The 24,148-nt window shown below is 44.6% G+C and overlaps 1 protein-coding gene across 1 annotated transcript in view; it reads right to left on the reverse strand.

Moving 5' to 3' along the window:
• Positions 1-24,148, reverse strand: part of LOC141082662 (beta-Ala-His dipeptidase-like) — a 151,153-nt gene that overhangs the window by 18,857 nt on the left and 108,148 nt on the right. Inside the window, exons 7-8 of the mRNA XM_073566615.1 lie at positions 23,946-24,140; positions 22,858-22,942 (exon numbers count right to left, since the gene is read on the reverse strand). Coding sequence (XP_073422716.1) covers positions 22,858-22,942; positions 23,946-24,140 — 280 coding nt within the window. The remainder of the gene's footprint in view (positions 1-22,857; positions 22,943-23,945; positions 24,141-24,148) is intronic.

Below are 24,148 nucleotides of genomic sequence, written 5' to 3' on the forward strand. Positions count from 1 at the left end.
TGTGCACACGCTGCGGATTCACCTGCGGGACAATGGAACAGGTGCCAAACCGCTGCGGAATCCGCAGAAAGAATTTGTAAACCGCAGCAAAACCGCGCAGAAAAAACTGCAGGGTGGGCACAGCGGTTTTGAAAACCCATAGGATAACATGGTACTGAACCATGTCTGCAGAACTGCTGCGGATCCACAGGGCCAAAAACGCTGCGGAACCGCAGCAGAATCCGCAGCGTGTGCACATACCCTTAGCATGCGTCAGTTGCCTGAGAGTCACTGTAATGCCGTAGCCATCTTGGTTGTGGCATTACTGTGATTGGCTGGCTGTGTGACATCAGAGGTTAAAAAAAGAACAGGAAAAAAGGGAGGGCACCATCAACCAGGATCAACAAAGGGGACCAACCTGAAGCATGTCTATTTAGCATACAAAGAAGGGGGAAAGAAACATGCTACCATCAGGGACCACCAGTTGAATATAACAAATCAAATTTTATTAGAGTCAACACAGCACCAAGCATTTAAAAACAGCTCCTGATGTACATACCCCACCAGACATCAGAAACCTCAAACCACATAAGGATGTAATCAAATATTAAAGTGTCCTATTTGTAACCCTCTGGTTGCCAATAAGATTGGTTTCTGACACACTATATGGCCCATAAGGATGACTTATTATGCCAAGATGTAATCAAGAGAACCTGACCTAAAGTGCAGGTGCATGTGCAAAGAGAATAACACAATAAAAAAGTTCTTAGTGTACATAGGATAAGATCATAAGAAGGCAAATTCAAACTGTTGTATGAAATAACCTCCTGTGTAACAACAAAACATGTAGAATGCAACAAAAGTAGCAAGAAATGACTCAAAATATAAATTCAAATAGCCTTGGGAGAAATATTAAATTATCCCATATATCAGAAAGGAGCTGAAAAAAAGCATACAGCAAATGCAAGAAAGTGGAAACAGGGTTCCCAAGGGTGCTTGGTTGTTAGAAGCCAGGGAGGTAGTTAAAATAAACTACCATCCACAGATAAAGAGATCATATCTAAAAAACATGACAATGACTCTGGTAAGCTTTATAAACTTATGAGTCTCGCATTATCACCACAATTGCCCCTGATGAAGCCACCGCTGTGACGACACACGTAGGGCTCTCCTGGTCTCCAGACCTCTTAACCTCACTTTCTCTGGTCATGTTCTTCTTTGTACATCATCAGAGGTTATAAAAGGACAGGTGCCACCTAGCTTGGCACATTGAGTGCTTGTCAAGGCCTGTGTATGCACAGTATAACAAATTAGAGGCCTCAAATTTTGATAATGGTGCTGAAGATGAGCCATCATCACAGCCTTTTATAAGTGCTAATCGTTTGCAACACATACAAACTGAATTTAACCTAGGGAGGTAGAGAGTTGCAGGAGCAGGAAGAGTGACAGAATCCAGTCTATAGATAGGGATTAGGTCTGTGCAGTCTGTTGGCAAATTATAGCTGCAGGTTTTTTTGTGGGTGCTGGAAAAATTCAATGTATTTTGATCCTTGAAGTATGTCCTTTGAGGTCCTTTTCTTGTGTTATGTAACACCCCAAAAAATTTTCAAACATTTTCCTGAGCTACATTTCTCAGCCATACACTATTCCATAGTATGCAGTAAATTTCTGTGATCTCTAAAGGTGAACAAAAGCTTTTTAAAATGTTGTAGGCCTCCATTTCTCAGACATAGAGTGTTATGTGGCCTGTGAACATTCTGTGATCTCTAAAACTGAGAAAAAGCATTGATACATTTTTCTGGATTGAATTTGATTGTCATCCATACACTTTTGTGTTCTTTCTGTTACATTACAGTGGAGTAAAATCACAAAAACTGCTTTGATTGCTGCAGGTGACCATTTTTTTTTAATTTCAAATAAACTTCGTTTCAAGAGACCTAGCAAGTACAAAATGCGTAAGCATGCATTAAGGAGTAGGGAAGTGGAAGTGCTGCTGATGGTGCACACAGAGAACGTGGGGGAGGTGCAACTACACCTATTGCTGGAGCACAAGAAATACGCCCATCCATGACACATAGGTTCCTGTCCCACTTTTAATGCAGGTACGATACACCACTTCTGGAGCAGTGCAAACAGGTAGTCAGTTAGATAGCAGATAATGCACTCAGCAGGCTTGACAGCACCACCCAGTCTTCCACGCAATCCAGTCTCACTAGCCTAAAGTCTGGATCACTTAATCCTTACCCTGATTCTCATTCCTCCCACCATGTTGAGTCCCAGGAGACTAGTGATTCCACACGAGGACACTCGGAGGAGCTGTTTACCACAACATTTCTTGATTGTGGCCTCTCAACCTGCATGCTCTAAGTGGGACAGGACAACATGCTGTGTAGTGATACCCAAAACTTAAAGCAGCCACAAGAAAATGTCAGTGGGGAACGTCAAATTTGGGATAAGGAGGACGAAGGTGATGATGAGACACAGTTGCCCCTAAGTCTTGTTGTTGTCAAGTCACAAAGTCAGGAACACCAGGATGCGGTGGTGGAAGACGAGGTAGTGGATGACGGAGTCACCAACCCAACCTGGGAAGCTTGAATGCAGAGCAAGGCTAGCCGGGCTGAGGGGTAGAGATTGACAGCACCGAAACAGACAGGAAGAGGCAGTGGAGTGACCAGAGGGAGAAGGTGGGCAACTGTTCGACAGAGCACTGGCCATCCTGAATTTTTCTGTCAAAGAGTAAGGTGTTTGCAAGTATGAGACATTTTTAAAAAGAATTCTGAGACAAACAAAATAGCCATTTGCAACCCGTGCCTTATGAAGATCAGCAGGAGCCTGACCACTATGAACCTAACTATCACCAGCATGATCAGGCACTTGTCATTTAAGCACCTGACTCGGTGGGCAAAATACCTGGGTACATGATTAGCAATGAAACTGGGAAAGAAAGAAAGCACAATAAGGCCTTAACTGGTAACAAAAAGATGGCAAGGAAAATGATCCACTCACCTTATATAGTTACTACAGAGCAACATGTAGCTAGCATGAAGTAGATATCAGCTGCTGCAAGGACATCGGTCACTAGACGGACCAAACAGTGCGAAACGATCGGGAGGAAGATGTCGCTCCTGCGCTGCTGATGAATCCACAATGGTTTCCAACGGATAAAACTGGTTTACAGGGTTAATGCGTTTTGAGGTTGTGCAGGACCTCTTCATCAGGACAGAAACCTGGTGTGACTGTCAGGCATGGTTGTACTTTTATACTTTACTCTTTTGAAAAAACCCGCCAAACCGGGCACATGACAGTGTCAAAGTTCAGCAGTGTCAGGAGACAAATGTTAGTTGTAGATCTAAAATAACACTTGATAACTTATTATGCAATATCACCTATATTACACACCTAAGTAAAAATGAAAAATAAAATAATGATAAAATGTATTACAACAAAGTTAAAAGCATTGGAATAAATAGACTGTGAATATATACAGGTGCATGTCACAAAATTAGAATATCATCAAAAAGTTAATTTATTTCAGTTCTTCAATACAAAAAGTGAAACTCATTATCTAGAGTCATTACAAACAGAGCGATCTATTTCAAGTGTTTATCTCTGTTAATGTTGATGATTATGGCTTACAGCCAATGAAAACCCAAAACTCATTATCTCAGTAAATTAGAATACTTCATAGCACCAGCTTGAAAAAATTATTTTAAAATCTGAAATGTTGGCCTAATGAAATGTATGTTCAGTAAATGCCCTCAATACTTGGTCGGGGTTCCTTTTGCATCAAGTACTGCATCAATGCGGCATGGTATGGATGTGATCAGGCTGTGGCACTGCTGAGGTGTTATGGAAGCCCAGGTTGCTTTGATAGCAGCCTTCTGCTTTGTCTGCATTGTTGGGTCTGGTGTCTCTCATCTTCCTCTTGACAATACGCCATAGAGTCTCTATGGGGTTAAGGTCAGGCGGCTTTGCTGGACAATCAAGCACAGTGTCAATTGGATGTTTTGGGTTGTCATTATGATTTAAAATGAGAAAACACAGTAATTTGACAATAAATGGCTTCACCCAACCACTAAGCATGAGTAGAGAAAAAGTTTTGGCGCTATCATTCATATTCTCTGAAAAAGGGCCAAGAAAGCAAAAATTCAGCCGTGGTATGTAAACTTTTTAGCACAACTGTATATCTAATTCTACGTTAGAAAATGTCTGGTAAAGCCGACATTGTGAAGGAAAATGTATGAGCAAAGGGAAAAATGACATTCCATGTGTGCCAAAAAGGAGGGAAGAAAGGAAAAAAAGCAAGGAATATTCTGGGATATCTCTGGGATGTGAGCTGAAGAAAGGAGCTTCATTATTAGACGCAGAGAATTCAGAAATATTGTTGTGTCTGAAGCATTGTGGTTCCACATCGGGAACAGTGAATTTTACACCAGAGTCCCTTGATAGAGGTGTGGGTAAGTGCTACTGGACTCGTGACCCCGCCTAGAACTACTGAAAGGAGTCATTTTGACTCCTTGCTTGTTTTCGTTTATTTTTAGAGTTTCATTTGTGGTTATTTATTAATAATTATATTTTTTGTAATGTATTATTATTGTGAGATCCAACAGTAATGCTTTTGATTGTTTTTTTTCTGCTTTTCTTATTTTTCTACAGAAAATAACAATAATTATAATAGACGTTTTTCAAACATTTTTTTTTATTCAAGTGCACACATATAAACAACAACTGAAGAACAAAAAGCAGAGAAAATGTAGGTGGAGGAGCATAAAAATGAAAATATGGCGCAGAATTCACCTTCTAAACATTTGGTGTTTCGCATTTTAGGCATTGCCTTTGATTTATGGCAGTACATTGCCCACACAAAGACTTACCACAAGTCTTACAATTGCCGACAGATCTATTTTTCTTGCACTTTTCTTTGATCTGGCAAAATTTTGTTTGAACCATCACTTCTGAGCATGTAGAAACTTGGGACGTGGAACCCTTTTCCCTATCTGTGACATAAGGACCACTCAACTCTCTCACAAGCGTTTGCAAAAATGCCTTGCGTGACATTTTTTGGTGGGTAATCTCCTTGAATATTATCCATGCATTTATACCCGCAAAGTCTAAGGCATTTTCAAATGCATGAACAGGCCATCTCCTTGTGCATGTTCGTGTGGTTTATTTTCGTGCCATCTGATCCACTACATCTACTCCATATTTTGTTTCATGGTAAAACTTTACCGTTTCTGGAGTTTTTTTTAGCGGAATCAGACGCAACAACAACATCTGGATGGACGGAACTCAAAATGACAACATTTTTGTTGGGCTTTCCTTGATATACTGTAAGTGTAAAATTGTCTTCATTTCTAAACACTTTAGTGTTGTACAATTCCTCTTTCATGGATTTTATTTCTTTAGGCACTTCTCGCCTTATCTTGTTCAGTGTTCCCACGATGGTTGTTCCTTTGCTTTTTAGCTGTTTAGCTAATTTTACTGAAGTAAAATAATTATCGGTTGTAACATTGCGACCTTTTTTCAAAAACGGGTCCAATAACTTCATTACCACATGGTCAGCTAAACGGTCCTCAGCACGGCGTGTGTCATCTTTTGCCTTGATAAGGGAAGCCATTTGCCAGATATTTGCTCTCCTTATCAACAGCTAGCCAATATTTGTGGCCATATTTATCTGGTTTGGAAGGCATGTACTGCGTGAATGGACACCTAGTTTTGCTTGGGAAAAGTTGCTCATCCACCGTTATGTATGGGCCAGGTTTGTAACACGCAATACAATTTTCAATAAACCTGTCCCACACAGTAGAAAATAGAGCAAACTTGTCCGTTTGCAGTCTCTCCGATCGAGTAGATTTCTCATCAAATCTGATAAGATAAGAGCCTAGAGTAAACAAGCTATTTTGTTCAGTATTACACAGTAATACAAGCAGGTAAAACACAAGGAAAATGTGAAAAGTTGACATGTAAATTGAACTACATCTATATGAACATCAGGGTAAATAAGACAGAGTGAAAAAATTATGCACAAAACTTTATAGCAACATTTAGTGACAAAAGGACCTCAAAATATAGTAGGGAGTCAAAATGACTCCCTTCAGTAGTTCTTGGTAAATTTTGAAAAAAACGCGCAAATTTTTCACCAAAATTATTTATTCTCACAAAATCTTTTTTCACATCATATTTGAGGAAAAGTCACCGAGTTTCAAGCCGGAATTCTGAAAAATGTAGTCACAGAAGAGAAATAAAAAACGAAAGGAGTCAAAATGACTCCATCAGTAGTTCTAGTGTTACAAGAAGCCGAAGGGAGGGAAATGCTGTTGGAATTTGGCTCAGTGTAATGGAGGACACAAAGAGAGATCAAAAGATCTGAGCGAGGGCCTGAAGACCGAGTAAGTGCATCTGTCTATCAGAAACACTTTTCATGAACTTAATCACAGAGATAGAACTCTCATTTGTTGTTACGTGAAACAGAGGGAACAAAGAAAAATCTCTATTTGTTGTTAGGTGAACATGAGGACCACAAAGTGAACATATATGAATGTACAAGGGAAAATAATTGGTTACTAAATGATTTCTGGGAGAACTGAAGGGGATTACAGGAAAGTATCTGTGATTTCATTCAGACCATTGGGAGCGAGTGTGCCAAGTTTAAATATCCAATAGATTAATTGTTCTATACGATTGTGCACATTTACTGGAATCTCCTCTATAGGGAATATTCTTAACTGTTTGCATTCTTTGTTGTGTGGGGTTATACAGTGCCGTGACAGACCATGTTTTAGGAACCCTTTTAGTATATTGGACCTACGTGAATTTAAACGTTTATGGAGGGGTTGGGTAGAGCTCTATCTCTGCGATTAAGTTCATGAAAAGTGTTTACTGACAGACAGTTGCACTTTCCCAGTCTTGAACCTGTCTCTCAAGCCATTTGATCTCTCTCCGTGTCCTTGATTCTACTGAGCCAAATTCCAACAGCATTTCCCTCCCTCAATCTCCCTCTCTGCGGCTTCTTGTTTAAGCACTTACCCACACCTCTTTCAAGGGCCACTGGTGTAAAATTCACTGTTCCCGATGTGGAACCACAATGCTTCAGACACAACACTGTTTCTGAATTCTCTGTGTCTCATAATGAAGCTCCTTTCTTCAACTCCCTTCCCAAAGATATTCCAGTACATTCCTTGTTCTTTTTCCTTTCTTCCCTCCTTTGTGGCACACATGGAATGTCATTCTTCGCTTTTCTCATATATTTTCCTTCGCATTGTCGGCTTTACCAGATATTTTCTAATGTAGAATCTATAATATAACGGGCTAAGCGTCACTCTGTCTGAAGCCTCTGTAGACTGCGTAAGCGCGACACGCCTGCACACTGCGTAGTCTTGCTCCAGACAGAGTGATGCATCCCCCCAAGATATCGCGGTATGCGTAAGCACTGAACGCATACCGCGATTTCTTCAATACCTTACCGAGCCGGTGTTGCTGTTGCCGCGGGGTCTTGCGCCATGTGACGTCAGGAGAGGGCGGGTTGTGGCACCAGAATCAGCGCATGCGCAGTCCGCGCTTTCCACCGTCATTTTGTAGAAGACACACTGTAGTCCGGCACCACAACACGCCCAGAACAGGACAGCGCTGGACACAGGGAAGAAAGGTGAGTATAATTTTTTTTTTTTAATGTGTGCAGTTTAATAGGGGTGGGGGGACCATTCATATCAGGAAAGGGGGGTGAGAGGACCATGCATACCAGGATTGGGGGGTGAGGGGACCATGCATATTAGCATAGGGGGGTGAGAGGACCATGCATACCAGGAAAGGGGGGTGAGGGGACCATGCATATCAGGAATGGGGGATGAGGGGACCATGCATACCGGGATTGGGGGGTGAGGGGACCATGCATACCATGATTGGGGGGGTGAGAGGACCATGCATGCCATAACTGGGGGGTGAGATGACCATGCATACCAGGATTGGGGGGTAAGAGGACCATGCATACCAGGATAGGGGGGTGAGAGGACCATGCATATTAGGATTGGGGGGTGAGGGGACCATGCATACCGGGATTGGGGGGTGAGGGGACCATGCATACCGGGATTAGGGGGGTGAGGGGACCATGCATACTGGGATTGGGGGGTGAGGGGACCATACATACCGGGGTCGGGGGGGTGAGGGGACCATGCATACCGGGATTGGGGGGTGAGGGGACCATGCATACCAGGATTGGGGGGTGAGAGGACCATGCATGCCATAACTGGGGGGTGAGATGACCATGCATACCAGGATTGGGGGGTAAGAGGACCATGCATACCAGGATAGGGGGGTGAGAGGACCATGCATATTAGGATTGGGGGGTGAGGGGACCATGCATACCGGGATTGGGGGGTGAGGGGACCATGCATACCGGGATTAGGGGGGTGAGGGGACCATGCATACTGGGATTGGGGGGTGAGGGGACCATGCATACCGGGGTCGGGGGGGTGAGGGGACCATGCATACCGGGATTGGGGGGTGAGGGGACCATGCATACCAGGATTGGGGGGTGAGAGGACCATGCATGCCATAACTGGGGGGTGAGGAGACCATGCATACCAGGATAGGGGGATGAGAGGACCATGCATACCAGGATAGGGGGGTGAGAGGACCATGCATACCAGGATTAGAGGGTGAGAGGACCATGCATACCAGGATTGGGGGGTAAGGGGACCATGCATACCAGGATTGGGGGGTGAGAGGACCATGCATATTAGGATTGGGGGGTGAGGGGACCATGCATACCGGGATTGGGGGGTGAGGGGACCATGCATACCGGGATTAGGGGGGTGAGGGGACCATGCATACTGGGATTGGGGGGTGAGGGGACCATGCATACCGGGGTCGGGGGGGTGAGGGGACCATGCATACCGGGATTGGGGCGTGAGGGGACCATGCATACCAGGATTGGGGGGTGAGAGGACCATGCATGCCATAACTGGGGGGTGAGGAGACCATGCATACCAGGATAGGGGGATGAGAGGACCATGCATACCAGGATAGGGGGGTGAGAGTACCATGCATACCAGGATTAGAGGGTGAGAGGACCATGCATACCAGGATAGGGGGGTGAGGGGACCATGCATACCAGGATTGGGGGGTGAGAGGACCATGCATACCAGGATTGAAGGGTGAGGGCACCATGCATACCAGGATAGGGGGTGAGGGGACCATGCATACCAGGATTGGAGGGTGAGGGCACCATGCATACCAGGATTAGGGGGTGAGGGGACCATGCATACCAGGACTGGAGGGTGAGGGAACCATGCATACCAGGATTGGGGGGTGAGAGGACCATGCATACCAGGATTCAGGGGTGAGGGCACCATGCATACCACGATAGGGATGAGGGGGTACCATGCATACCACGATAGGGATGAGGGGGTGCCATGTATAGCATGATAGGGATGAGGGGGTTACCATGCATACCAGGATTGGGGGGTTAGGGAACCGTGAATACCAGTATATGGATAAGGGGGTACCATGCATACCAGGATTGGGAGGTGAGGGTACCATACATACCAGGATAGGGATGAGGGGTGCAGCACATACCAGGATGGGAGACCATATAACAATAAAAATGTGCTGTTTTTTTATTTTATATCCCCCTTATTATAATGACACATATATATTCACAATCTATTTATTCCAATGCTATTAACTTTGTTATAATAAATTTTATCATTGATATTTTATTTTTCATTTTTATTTAGGTATGTAATATAGGTGATATTGCATAATAAATTATCAAGTGTTATTTTAGATCTGCAACTAACATTCATCCCCTGACACTGCTGAACTTTGACACTGTCATGTGACAGGTTTGGCAGCTTTTTTCAAAAGAATACAGTATAAATGTACAACCATTTCTGACAGTCACACCAGGTTTCTGTCTTGATGAATAGGTCCTGTGCGACCTCGAAATGCTTTGACTCTGTAAACCTGTTTTATTAATAAATTTTTATCCGTTGGAAACCATTGTGGATTCATCAACAGCAGCGCAGGAGTGACATCTCCCTCCCAATCGTTGGGTACATGATTGGTGCCATCAGGTGACACCACTGCCCAGTGGTGTAACTACAAAGTTATGGGCCCCGGTGCGAACTTTCAAATGTCCCTCCCATGCCAAAATACACGCACATCTCTGCTTCGCTCCGTACACCTCGCACACACGCGGCTCCGCTCCGTACACGCACAGCTCCGCTCTGTACACCTCATACACGCATGGCTCCGCTCCGTACACGCATGGCTCCGCTCCGTACACCTCGTACACGCACGGCTCCGCTCCGTACACCTCGTACACGCACGGCTCCGCTCCGTACACCTCGTACACGCACGGCTCCGCTCCGTACACCTCGTACACGCACGGCTCCGCTCCGTACACCTCGTACACGCACGGCTCCGCTCCGTACACCTCGTAGACGCATGGCTCCGCTCCGTACACCTCGTACACGCACGGCTCCGCTCCGTACACCTCGTACACGCACGGCACCGCTCCGTACATCTCGTACATGCACGGCTCCGCTCCGTACACCTCGTACACGCACGGCTCCGCTCTGTACACCTCGTACACACACAGCTGCGCTCCATACACCTTGTACACACACGGCTGCACTCTGTACACCTCATACACACACTGCTCTGCTCCGTCCAAAATTGTACACACACAGCTCTGCTACATCCATACTGTAAACCTCTCCTGACCCCACACATAAACTTTACCTCATCCAGCACCATGACAACCAGCACAGCAGAGTCCTGCAGACACCGAGGCCCTTGATCATGTGATCCCTGACTCCTTCCATCACAGGTCTTGTGCGCACATTAGAGAAAACAACCTACCGACGTCATTGCAGGCTGTGAGGGGCTGCTGTCAGTGCGGTGGGTCTCTGCGGGAGGGCAAGGATGGGGTGCATGGGGGGACATGGCAGCTCGATCCAGTGCGGGCAAAATAGACTCCCGGGTGGGACACGGGTTGGGGGGTCAAGAATGGGACTGTCCCGCTAGAATCGGGATGGTTGGGAGATATGTCTGCCGGGCCTCTGACTCCCCCCGGGCCCGGTTGCAGTGGCGACTGCTGCAACCATGGTAGTTATGCCCTTGCCACTGCCTGCTCCCCATGTGCTAGGTGCTTCCCAATCCCCTGTCCAAAGCACTGGAACAGATGCCTCATGTGCTGCATCTATCCTTGCACATTCTGATTTACCATCATCAGGGACTTCCAAATCATTGTTTCAGCACAGTGTTCAGTCACCCATCCAGAGACTCAAATGCTAAACGGGTAGATTTACAGTCTGCTCGCCATGGAAATGTTGCCATTTAGGCTGATAGACACAAAGGATTTCCACTCACTCATGGCAGCAGCCGTCCCCCGGCGCCACTTTCTCCCGATGTAGCATCCCCGTTTTGTAGCAGCACATGTCCAGGAACATCACCCGTGCCCTTACCAAAACACTTACTGGCACTGACCACTTAACGACCGACAAATGCTTGTGGCCAGGGATGCTACATTTCCATTACAGCACACTGGGTGAACATTGTGGAGGCTGGGGCAGAGTCATATCCTGCCACGGTGCATGTGCTCCTGACAACAAAGATTGCTGGCCCTACTTCTATCAGAGTTTCCTCCACTATCTACAGCAGTTCCTGCACCCCCCCCCACTCCTCCTCATCCTCATCTCTGATCTGATGTGCTATCTCAGAGTACGTCGTCCACATCAGCCGGAAGAGAGAATCTCTGCAGCACTGCCTCAGCGAAGTGACAACAGGCTCTGATGAAGCTAATTTGTCTAGGAGACTAACCGCACACAGCGGCAGTCACTTAAGGGATAACAAACCAGACAGATCTGTGGTTTTGTGCCACTGAACCTTCAATAGGCATGGTTGTGTGTGATAATGGGTGAATCTTGGTGGCAGCGTGGCAAGCTCACATACAGGGTTGGACAAAATAATGGAAACACCTGGAAACATCAACAAAAGTTAGTTTAATATGGCGTAGGTCCACCTTTTGCGGCGATTACAGCCTCAATTCTCCGAGGTATGGATTCATAGAAGGTGTGAATTGTTTCCAAAGGAATTGTAGCCCATTCTTCAGTTAAAACACCCTCCAGTTCTTTGAACGACGATGGCGGCGGAAATCGATGTCTAACTTGAATCTCTAAAATCGACCATAAATTCTCAATAATGTTGAGGTCTGGGGATTGTGGGGGCCAGATGAGATGCTCCACTTCATAACAATGTTCCTCGTGCCATTCTTTAACGATTCTAGCAGTATGAATTGGTGCATTATCATCCTGAAAGATGGTGTTCCCCTCCGGGAACAGTGCTTGAACCATAGGATGCACTTGGTCGCCCAAAATGCCTAAATAATTGTGGCTGTTAATTCTTCCATGAAGGGATATCATTGGCCCGGCGGATCTCCACGAAATAGCACCCCAGATCATCACAGAACCTCTGCCATGTTTTACGGTTGGGAGAAGGCAGTCTGAATGGAACGCTTCTTTCGGCTGTCTCCAAACGTACATTCGGCCGGAGGTCGGAAATAGGGTAAACGATGATTCGTCTGAGAATATCACGTTTCCACTGCTCGAGGGACCAATTCTGGAGGTTTCTACACCACTCTAAATGCTTGGAAACATGTCATTGAGAGCAGCGGTTTTCGAATTGCAGCTCTTCCGTGGAATCCAGATTTGTGCAGCTCCCGACGAACAGTTTTCTTGGAAACTGGGTTCTGTAGGTGTTCATTGAGCTCAGCAGTGATTTTCGGAGCCGTGGTCTTGCGATCCTCTCTCACAATTCGCTTTAGAGACCGACGGTCTCTCTCAGTCAACTTCGACTTTCGGCCGGACCTGTGCTTTGCTGCGGATGTTTTTCCTTCTCTTTCAAACGCAGTCATTACTTTGGAGACAGTACCTCTTGACACGTCAAGCATTCGGGCACTTTCTGTTACACTAGCACCTGCCAAACGAGCACCACCAATTTGGCCTCTTTGAAAATCCGAGAGGTCTGCCATTGGTATCAGGTTTTCATCAATGTTCTTACAATTCTGCAAAACAAACAGTTAATTTACATACACATATCACATAACACAAATTATCAACTACAAAACATTACCATATGTCACATTTGCATGTTTATAACATGTTCGAAGATTATGATACCAAAAGGTTAGGTGTTTCCATTATTTCGTCCAACCACTGTATGTACCATGCTTGGAACATGTGTTCAACTTGGTAGTTCAGGGGTTTCTGAAAACATACCCAGATTTGTCAGAGCTTCTGGTCAAGCTACACGGCGTCAGCGCCCATTTCCGCAAGTTGGCTACAGCTGTTTCTGCTCTGGCAACGCTGAAGCAGCGCATGCAAGTGCCAGCTCACCGACTGATGTGCGACGTCACCACGCGCTGAAACTCCACACTGCACATGCTGGCAAGGCTTTGTGAGCAACCGACTGATAGGAAAAACAGGCCCTGAAGTCGCTAGGCTTCAAAAGACTATATCAGCACTCAGGTATTTTCCGAAGACAGAGCAAAATATCAACAGATCAGAGACAAAAATGGAATTCAGCTCACCCCCGGCCGGGGATGGCAGAACTCCCAAAAAACAAGGCAAAACAAAAACAAAACTGAAGAGTACAAAGCAGAGCAGAAAAACTTAGCTTTGAGATGCAGGAATCAGACTGGTCTCCAAGAATCCAGCAGGAAAATCACCAGCCAGGAAGAAGGGCGTCGGCAGCCTTATATCCAGTCCTCAATTCCAGCCACCCAGTCATCATCTAGCTGCCCAGGTGTTTGGTAATCAGTCTCACTACCTTCCTTCACTAGAGGAGGGAGTTCAACAGACCTCAATGGTGAAGGGAAAAATGAACTCACAACAGTACCTCCCCCTTGAGGAGGGGTCACCGAACCCTCATCCATGCCACCAGGGCGATCCGGGTGAGCCCGATGAAAGGCACGCACCAATCTTTCAGCATGAATATCAGAGGCAGAGACCCAGGAATTATCCTCCTGACCATAACCCTTCCACTTAACCAAATACTGGAGTCTCCGTCTAGCAGACGGGAAACCAGTATTTTCTCTACCTCATATTCCATGTTACCTTCAACCAATATAGGGTCAGGAGGTGCCACCACAGGAACTACTGGTTCAACAAACCTCTTCAACAAGGACTTATGAAACACATTATGAATTTTAAATGTGACAGGAAGAGCCAACTGAAAAGAGACCGGATTAATAATCTCCAAAATCTTGTAAGGTCCAATAAATCTAGGCTTAAACTTAGGAGAAGCCACCTTCATAGCGATATTTTTTGATGACAACCAAACCATATCACCCACCTTAAACTGGGGACCAACGGTCCTACGCCAGTTGGAAAACTGCTGGGCCTTTTCCTGGGAGAGAGACAACTTATCCACTACTTGGTCCCAGATCTGGTGCATTCTCTCCACCACAGTGTCAACACCTGGGCAGGCAGAAGGCTCCACCTGCCCTGAAGAAAATCGAGGGTGAAAACCAAAGTTACAAAAAAAAAGGTGACATCAAAGTGGCAGAACTAGCTCTATTATTTAAAGCAAATTCGGCCAAGGGCAAAAATGAAACCCAATCCTCCTGATCGGCAGAAATAAAACATCTCAAATACGACTCCAAAGTCTGGTTTGTTCTCTCCGTCTGCCCATTGGTCTGAGGGTGAAACGCAGAGGAGAAGGACAACTGAATTCCCAGCTTGGAACAGAAAGTCCTCCAAAATCTAGACACAAACTGAACTCCTCTGTCAGATACAATGTTCTCAGGAATCCCGTGCAAGCGAACCACCTGTTGCAAAAACAAGGGCACCAACTCAGAGGAAGATGGCAACTTAGGGAGTGTTACAAGATGGACCATCTTAGAGAATCTATCACAAATCACCCAAATAACAGTCATTCTCTGAGAGACAGGCATATCAGAGATAAAATCCATTGAAATATGGGTCCATGGCCTCCTGGGCACCGGCAAAGGCATCAACAAGCCACTAGAGCGAGAACAAGGTTTAGACAGGGAGCAAGTCCCACAGGACTGCACAAAATTCCTGACATCACGAGACAAGGCGGGCCACCAAAAAGATCGACTCACCAGATCTCTAGTACCAAAAATACCTGGATGACCAGCCAATGCAGAGCAATGAACTTCAGACATCACTCTCTTCCTCCACTGGTCAGGAACATACAACTTTCCACTGGGACAACGCTCAGGTTTGTCCTCCTGAAACTCTTCCAGAGCACGTCTCAAATCGGGCGAGATGGCAGAAAGAACTACCCCCTCGCCTAAGATGGTAGCAGGCTTAGTCACAACAGGAGAATCAGCAAGGAAACTCCTAGAGAGGGCATCTGCCTTGACATTCTTAGTGCCCGGAAGAAAAGAGACCACAAAATCAAAACGTGTGAAAAACAAGGCCCACCTAGCCTATCTAGGATTCAAGCGCTTGGCCGACTCCAGGTAAATCAAATTCTTGTGGTCAGTAAGGACCACGACTTGGTGTTTGGCTCCCTCCAACCAATGTCTCCACTCCTCAAATGCCCATTTCATGGCCAACAGTTCCCGATTCCCCACATCATAGTTACGTTCGGATGGGGAGAACTTTCGGGAAAAGAAAGCACAAGGATTCATTTTAGATGTCACAGGATCTTTTTGGGACAACACCGCTCCTGCACCAATCTCAGAAGCGTTCACCTCCACCTGAAACGGGAGTGAGACATCAGGTTGCCGCAAAACCGGAGCAGAAGTAACATAGTAACATAGTAACATAGTTATTAAGGTTGAAGGGAGACTTTAAGTCCATCTAGTTCAACCCATATCCTATCCTAACTTGCCCTAACATGTTGATCCAGAGGAGGGCAAAAAAACCCCATGTGGCAACAGTAAGCTTCACATTGGGGAAAAAAATTCCTTCCCGACTCCACATACGGCAATCAGACTAGCTCCCTGGATCAACGCAATATTAAGGAGACTAGTGTATATACCCTGTAATATTATACTTTTCAAGAAAGGCATCCAGTCCCTTCTTAAATTTTAGTAGTGAATCACTCATTACAACATCATATGGCAGAGAGTTCCATAGTCTCACTGCTCTTACAGTAAAGAATCCGCGTCTGTGAGTATGCTTAAACCTTCTTTCCTCGAGACGTAGAGGATGCCCCCTTGTCCCCGTCACAGGTCTAAGAGTAAAAAGATCATTAGAAAGGTCTTTGTATTGTCCCCACATATATTTATACATTGTAATAAGATCACCCCTAAGCCTTCGATTCTCCAAACTAAATAACCCCAAGTGTAATAACCTGTCTTGGTATTGCAGACCCCCTAGTTCCCTAATAACCTTGGTCGCTCTTCTCTGTACCCGCTCCAGTTCAGCTATGTCTTTCTTATACACCGGAGACCAGAACTGTACACAGTATTCTAAGTGTGGTCGCACTAGTGATGAAGTGGATCTTCGCTTCAGCTCCTGAAAGGAAGAAACAGCCTCCGGAGACCAATTCAGCACCATCAGCACCCTTCCTAGTTAAATCCGTCAATGGCTTGGCAATACCAGAAAAATTAGCTATAAATTTCCGATAAAAATTAGCAAAACCCAAAAACTTCTGGAGGGCCTTCAAAGAAGTGGGCTGAACCCAATCATAAATGGCCTGTACCTTGGCCGGGTCCATTTCAATAGTTGACGGAGACAAATAAATCCCAAAAATGAAATCCTCTGTACCCCAAAAAGGCATTTCAATCCCTTGACATACAGGGAATTCTCCCTCAAAATCCGGAACACAGTCCGAACATGTTCCACATGAGAGTCCCAATTCTTGGAGAAAATTCAAAATATCATCCAGATAGATAATCAAAAATGTATCCACAAAGTCTCGGAATATATCGTTCATGAAGCACTGGAAGACAGAAGGGGTATTAGTGAGCCCAAAAGGCATCACCAGGTACTCAAAATGTCCCTCCGGAGTATTAAACGCCGTCTTCCATTCATCCCCATGCTTAATGCGAATAAGATTATACGCCCCCCTGAGGTCAAGCTTGGTAAACCAGCAAGCACCTTTAACTCTGGAGAATAGATCAGAAATCAGGGGTAACGGATACTGATATTTAACAGTAATTTTGTTGAGGGCACGATAGTCAATACAAGGCCTTAATGAACCATCCTTTTTAGCCACGAAAAAAAAACCGGCACCTAAGGGTGAAGAGGATGGTCTAATATGACCCTTCTCCAATGCCTCCTTAATATAGGATCGCATAGCCTCGTGCTCGGGTACAGATAAATTGAAAAGCCGACCCTTGGGGAATTTACACCCCGGGTTCAGCTCAATAGCACAGTCATAACTCCTATGAGGAGGCAAAGACGCAGACTCATTCTCAGTAAATACATCATAAAAGTCAGCCAAATAGTCAGGAACATCATGTGACTGGGGAGAGGTGGAGAAAACAGGAGCATCACTAAGGGCACACCGACAACCCCAACTTACCACAGACAAAGATTTCCAATCCAGAACTGGATTATGGATTTGCAACCAGGGAAACCCCAGAACAATGGTATCATGCAAATTATGCAACACCAAAAATCTGCAATTTTCTTGATGGTCTGGGGCGACCCACATTACCACCTGGGTCCAAAACTGAGGTTTATTCTTCGCCAAAGGAGTAGCATCAATACCCCTCAAAGGGATAGGCGTCCGCAGAGGTGTCATAGGAAATCCACAACGTTTAGCAAAATCCAAGTCCATCAGGTTCAGAGCTGCTCCTGAATCCACAAAAGCCTTGGCGGAAAATGTGGACAGGGAGCAGATCAGAGTAATTGCCAGAAGAAACTTAGGTTGAACACCACCCACAGAAAACGTGTGTGCACAACGTTTCTCTCGTTTAGGGCAGACAGAAATAATATGCGAGGCATCTCCACAAAAAAAACACAGCTTATTACGCCTTCTGAACTCCTGACGTTGCGCCCTAGACAAAACTCTATCACATTGCATAGATTCAGACATTCGTTCAACAGGTGGTAACATCTCTCGTGTAGTTTTGCGTTCACGTAAACGCCGATCCACCTGAATGGCTAATGACATGGAATCGTCAAGACCAGAGGGAACAGGAAATCCCACCATAGTATCTTTTACAGTTTCTGACAAACCCTTCCGAAAGAGGGCTGCCAACGCACCATCATTCCAGGTAGTAAGGACCGCCCACTTTCGGAATTTTTGACAGTACAACTCTGCAGAATCCTGACCCTGGCTTAATGCCAACAGGGTCTTTTCAGCCTGATCAATAGCATTAGGTTCATCATACAACAACCCCAAGGCTTGAAAAAATGTGTTCACATTATTCAGAATAGGATCATCAGGTTTCAAAGAAAACGCCCAATCCTGGGGATCGCCGCGCAGCAAAGAGATGACAATTTTAACCTGCTGCGTGGAGTTCCCCGATGAGTTAGGCTTCAAGGCAAAAAATAATTTACAATTATTCTTGAAATTCAAGAATTTAGACCGATCCCCCAAAAATACATCAGGAGTAGGAATCTTTGGTTCAGCAGCATGTGAATGAGCAAGATAGGCGGAAATTCCCCGCACTTCAGCAGCGAGCTGCTCCACACGATCAGACAATTGCTTCATCTCCATTGAGAGAAAAATTCCCCCTATGGCCTCAGAGATATAGAGGAAAAAATATGCACACAAAAAAAAAAAATTCTGACACTTTTTTTTTTTTTTTTTTTTACAATTTTCTCCTGCTATTGAGTACCCTAGGATCTGCGGTATGGCTAGTGATTCTGTTAAGATGAATCACCGAAGGAGGAAAAAACAAAATACCAGCTAAGTCCAGAAAAACCAGAGAGGTTGGCAGCTATCGGATTGCAGACCCCTGAACCTATCCACAACAACTAGCAGTAGCCGTGGGGGGTTCCTACGGTGCCCTAGACCCCTCGATCACAGCCGGAGAACTATATAGCCTAAAGACAGAAAGGGGAAAAACTAAACTGCCCCAGAGCAGACCCCAAAGCAATAGGCAGCCCCCAACATATAATGACGGTGAAGCAAGATGAAAACACTAACACAGATAGAAAGATAGGTTGAGCAAATGATGGGGCCCAAGCTAACTACGTAGGACAGGATAGGAAAGCTGCTGTCTGCCATCCGCAAAAACCCTATCAAAATGAGCCAACCGACTGATAGGAAAAACAGGCCCTGAAGTCGCTAGGCTTCAAAAGACTATATTAGCACTCAGGTATATTCTGAAGACAGAGCAAAATATCAACAGATCAGAGACAAAAATGGAATTCAGCTCACCCCCGGCCGGGGATGGCAGAACTCCCAAAAAACAAGGCAAAACAAAAACAAAACTGAAGAGTACAAAGCAGAGCAGAAAAACTTAGCTTTGAGATGCAGAAATCAGACTGGTCTCCAAGAATCCAGCAGGAAAATCACCAGCCAGGAAGAAGGGCGTCGGCAGCCTTATATCCAGTCCTCAATTCCAGCCACCCAGTCATCATCTAGCTGCCCAGGTGTTTGGTAATCAGTCTCACTACCTTCCTTCACTAGAGGAGGGAGTTCATCAGACCTCAATGGTGAAGGGAAAAATGAACTCACAACACTCTGCACATACAGTTGTGTGAAAACGTGTTTCCCCAAGAGCGCAGTGATGACTCATCCAAGTGGACACAAAAGACCCTACAACAACATCCAAAGAACAGCAGGTTTCACTTGCCTCAGTTAAGGTCAGTACTCATGACTCCATCATAAGAAAGAGACTGGGCAAAATGGCAAACTTTCAAGATGAAAATCACTGCTGAGCAATAAGAACATAAAGACTCGCCTCGGTTTTGCCAGAAAATATCTTTATGATCCCCAAGACTTTTGGAAGAATACGCTGTGGACTGACGAGACAAAAGTTGAACTTTTTGGAAGGTGTGACTCCCTTTACATCTGGCGATGAAGTAACATCATATCAACAGTTAGTTAAATGGAACTTTTTTATGGATTTAGTGCGCTGCTTAACTTGACACACAATTACTAGTGCATTAACAGATCGATCTTTTATTTATTTTTCCAACGCGTTTCGAAGTAAAAATCACTTCTTCCTCAGGGGATGGTATATCATCCCCTGAGGAAGAAGTGATTTGTACTTCGAAACACGTTGGGAAAATGAATAAAACATCGATCTGTTAATGCACTAGTAATTATGTGTCAAGTTAAGCAGCGCACTAAATCCATAAAAAAGTTCCATTTAACTATATGTTTCGGTGGTCACTGGTTTGACCTGTGGATGTGCGGCAGCTAACTGATAATTTCATGCGTTATAGCTCTCCTACATCAGGTGAGTAGAATTTTAATACCTCTCGTACCCTGTTTATCAGATAAGACCCTATTTGCGCTTCTTTACGTTCCTATAGTGTGAATCATATCAACAGTAAAATGTGGTGATGGTGTGGGGCTGTTTTGCTGCTTCAGGACCTGGAAGACTTGCTGTGGTAAATGGAACCATGAATTCTGTCTACCAAAAAATCATGAAGAAGGTTGGGCAATCTGTTCATGACTTCAAGCTGAAGAAACTTGGGTTATACAGCAGGACAATTATCCAAAATACACCAGTAAGTTCACTTCTGAATGGCTTAAGAAAAACAAAATTAAGACTTTAGAGTGGTCTAGTCAAAGCCCTGACCTTAATCCAATTGAGATGCTGTGGCATGACCTTAAAAAGGCATGTCATGCTCGGAAACCCTCCAATGTGGCTAATTTACAGCAATTCTGCAAAGACGAGTAGGCCAAAATTCCTACAGAGCGTTGTAATAGACTCATTGCCAGTTATTGCAAATGCTTTATTGTAGTTGCTGCTAAGGGAGGGTGGCTCAACCAGTTATTAGGTTTAAGAGGTTGTTGCTTTTTCACACAGGGTCCTGTAGGTTTGGATGGGCATGGATATCTGATATTTATTGGTTCTCCTAGACTTTGAGGACTCCACAAAGATGGTGAGCGGCAATGATGCCATAGTCAGCACAATTATCCTGCTTCTGTGCCTAGTTAAACAGATGCTGCTCATAATTAAACATGAAGCTTTGCATGCAAACCTGGTGGGGATGGAAGAAGACATAACACTGAGATTGTAGCCAGCCCAACCTCATCTCATATGCTCAGCGCAGATTGCCGAACAATGAGAAGGTGGACGCTGAGGAGGAGGAAGAGGAAGAACAGGGGCTGGTGGCTAGCGCAACAGAGGGTTGTAGCCTCACAGCCTTCGTCTTGTCTCTCCTACGTGGATGGGCTGAGGATGGGAATGAGGAGGAAGTGAGGGAGGAGGAAGAGATGGAGAATCATCATCATGGTGGAGACAGGGAATTGTTAGCTGTAGGGAGCTTGATAGGTATGGCCAACTTTATGTACCGCTGCCTATCATGTTACATTTGTGTTACATTCATTTTGGCAAAAAAAAGAGTACTGGTTGTTCACCCTGCTAAACCCACGCTACAAGGAGAACATTGCACCTCTTTCTCCTGAGCTGGAGATGTCTTCTAAAATGCCAGAAGGTGAAAAATAATTGTGGAAAATAATAAATAATGGCTACAAAATGTGCTCCATACCGTATGATGGCCCCATATAGTACAAAGTGCTCTATACAGTACAGTATAATGGCACCACATAGTGTTCCATACAGTATAATTACCCTACATAGTGCTCCATACAGTATACTTACCCCACATAGTGCGCCATACAGTATAATGGCCCTTACATAATGCTGAATACAATATAATGGCCCCACATTGTGCTCTATACAGTATAATGGTCACAGAAAGTGCTCTATATAATATAATGGCCCATATAGTGCGCCATACAGTATGAAAGCCGTACATAGTGCTCCATAGAGTATAATGGTCACACATAGTGCTCCATAGAGTATAATGGTCACACATAGTGCTCCATACAGTATAATGGCCCACATAGTGCTCCATACATTTTAATGGGCCCCATACAGTGCCCCATACAGTATAATGTGCCCGATATAGTGCGCAATACAGTAATGCGCTCCACATAGTCCGAAATACAGTATAATGGGCCCACATAGTGCTCCATAAAGTATTATGACCCCACGTAGTGCTCCATACAGTATAACGGGTCCACATAGTACATAGTATAGTATAAAAGACCCCTCATTAAAACAATAATTACTCACCTCTGCTAGTTTCCCCACTGCTCCTGTCTTTTCATGGTGTCTTCAGATCTTCTGCACAACTTGGTACAGGGGGTACGTTGTAGTGATGCCATTGCGCCCACTGCGCTGAAGCATCATTGCGCCCACTGCCCTGAGGCATCATTGCACCCACTACGCTGAGACATCAGCTGCAAAGGGGGAATGATTCGACAGGTAGTGTCAGCTGATGCTCTCTTCTCCATTATAGCTTTCAACTGTACCTGCATCTAGGATGCCAATATAGTTGAAAGTGTGATGCCAGGTGGGGGACAGGGCCAAATATACTAGGGTGACCTGCTCAGCATTGTTGGCCAAATATACTCACCTTGTGGGCTAGAATTGGGCCGCGGGTTAGAGTTTGATGTTTGTGCTCTAACATGAGTACATTGTACAGGCCATACAAACCACTGTTTGCTAGAAAATGGGTTCTACAGTATAGTCAACATTACATACCAGATACTATATAGCGCGATATACAGTTATACCCCTGGGTGTCTATCACACATCGTGTCTATAAGTAGGATGCCTTACAATTCCACCATTTTTTTAATAGAAGGACTTTTTTACAGTGTATTTCGATACATACATTATATCCAAAAAAAAGGTAAAACATTTGCACAAATAGGTAGAAGAGAATAGTAAATGACATAACATACATCACATATTACCTAAAAGATGCACCAGGTCTCTCATTGCTTCATGAATGATGCCTCCAAAAGTTCCAGAATGTAAATCCTTTGTCCCACTTTCCACCTAAGAATAAATAAGTACAATACTATGGATAATTAATGACAGAGAATGCATAATTGGTGGAAAAAGGTTGAACTTGATGGACTTATACAGTATATATATAAGACATAGTATTTTGTTTTTCCCTTCTCCAAGAATATCTAATAATGTATTTATGTAGCAACACCCTGATCATTCTGTGATGGAGGTCTTATTAGTTCTGTTCACATTGGTGTCACATTTACTCCTGTTTTTAATCAATTCGACAGACGTTGGCGTGTGGTCACGTCGATAGTACATGGTCGCCTGGCGGGAGCCCTGTGGACTATCTCCTACCCACTGGCAGTATGCCTAGCCTAGTGCGTCACGAGGCAATGACAATGTCATGCTGGGCTTATAAATCATAAGGGGCGACTGCGATTAAGGCAGGTATGAGGAAGTTTTCAAGGCTCCTGTCCAGGAGTCACCAACTACTGACATAATCACTGGGCCATTGTCCTGTAAATCAAATCACTCATCTATTGTAAATATATCAGAACATCAGGCTTCCATTTTGTAATGGTAACCATCTGATAAGAAAAATCCCATTAAAATAAATTAAAATAAATTAAAGGCTTTGTTAAAAAATCAGATGGAACAGAAAATGTCAGCATGAACTAAGCCCTTGTTACCAACTGTCCCCATATAATCTATGTATATTTGCAGCAGAAGCAAGCTCCACATGAGTCCAGTAGGTAAAGGGATCACTGCAACCCTAAAAGGATCCCCGTAATATTGATTAGATTATATGTATGGGAATTGGGTGATTAATTTCATTGCTCATTCTTACCAGTGGCTTGTAAAAAAAAGTGACAAAGCTGATCTATTCTACAGCAAAGGGTTTATATGGGGGTTTATATTGGGTTCGTGCATATTGGCCCCCTGCTGTCCTTGTATCCCCCAGCTATATCATGTGCTTTTTTATGATATCTGCAGTGGATACAACAGCAAAAAATACAAATCTTATCTACAAAAGTTAGTTAATTACCTCAATAAAGAAATATGCATTGCCTCGTGTTCCATATGTCAGTGCAGGCTTCCTGCTAAGCCACACATTATCAGAAATGACCACATAGTCAACATCTGAAAAGAACTCCTCATGGCCTTTAAGCAGTTCTTCTAAACCAGGAGAACCTGTTTCCTCTACTCCTTCTATGATGAACTTCAAATTTACAGGAATATCCTAAAGTA

Source organism: Dendrobates tinctorius, unplaced genomic scaffold (genome assembly GCF_039654945.1).
Source record: "Dendrobates tinctorius isolate UK_male_01 unplaced genomic scaffold, ASM3965494v1 ptg000004l, whole genome shotgun sequence".
NCBI classification, from domain to species: Eukaryota; Metazoa; Chordata; class Amphibia; order Anura; family Dendrobatidae; genus Dendrobates; species Dendrobates tinctorius.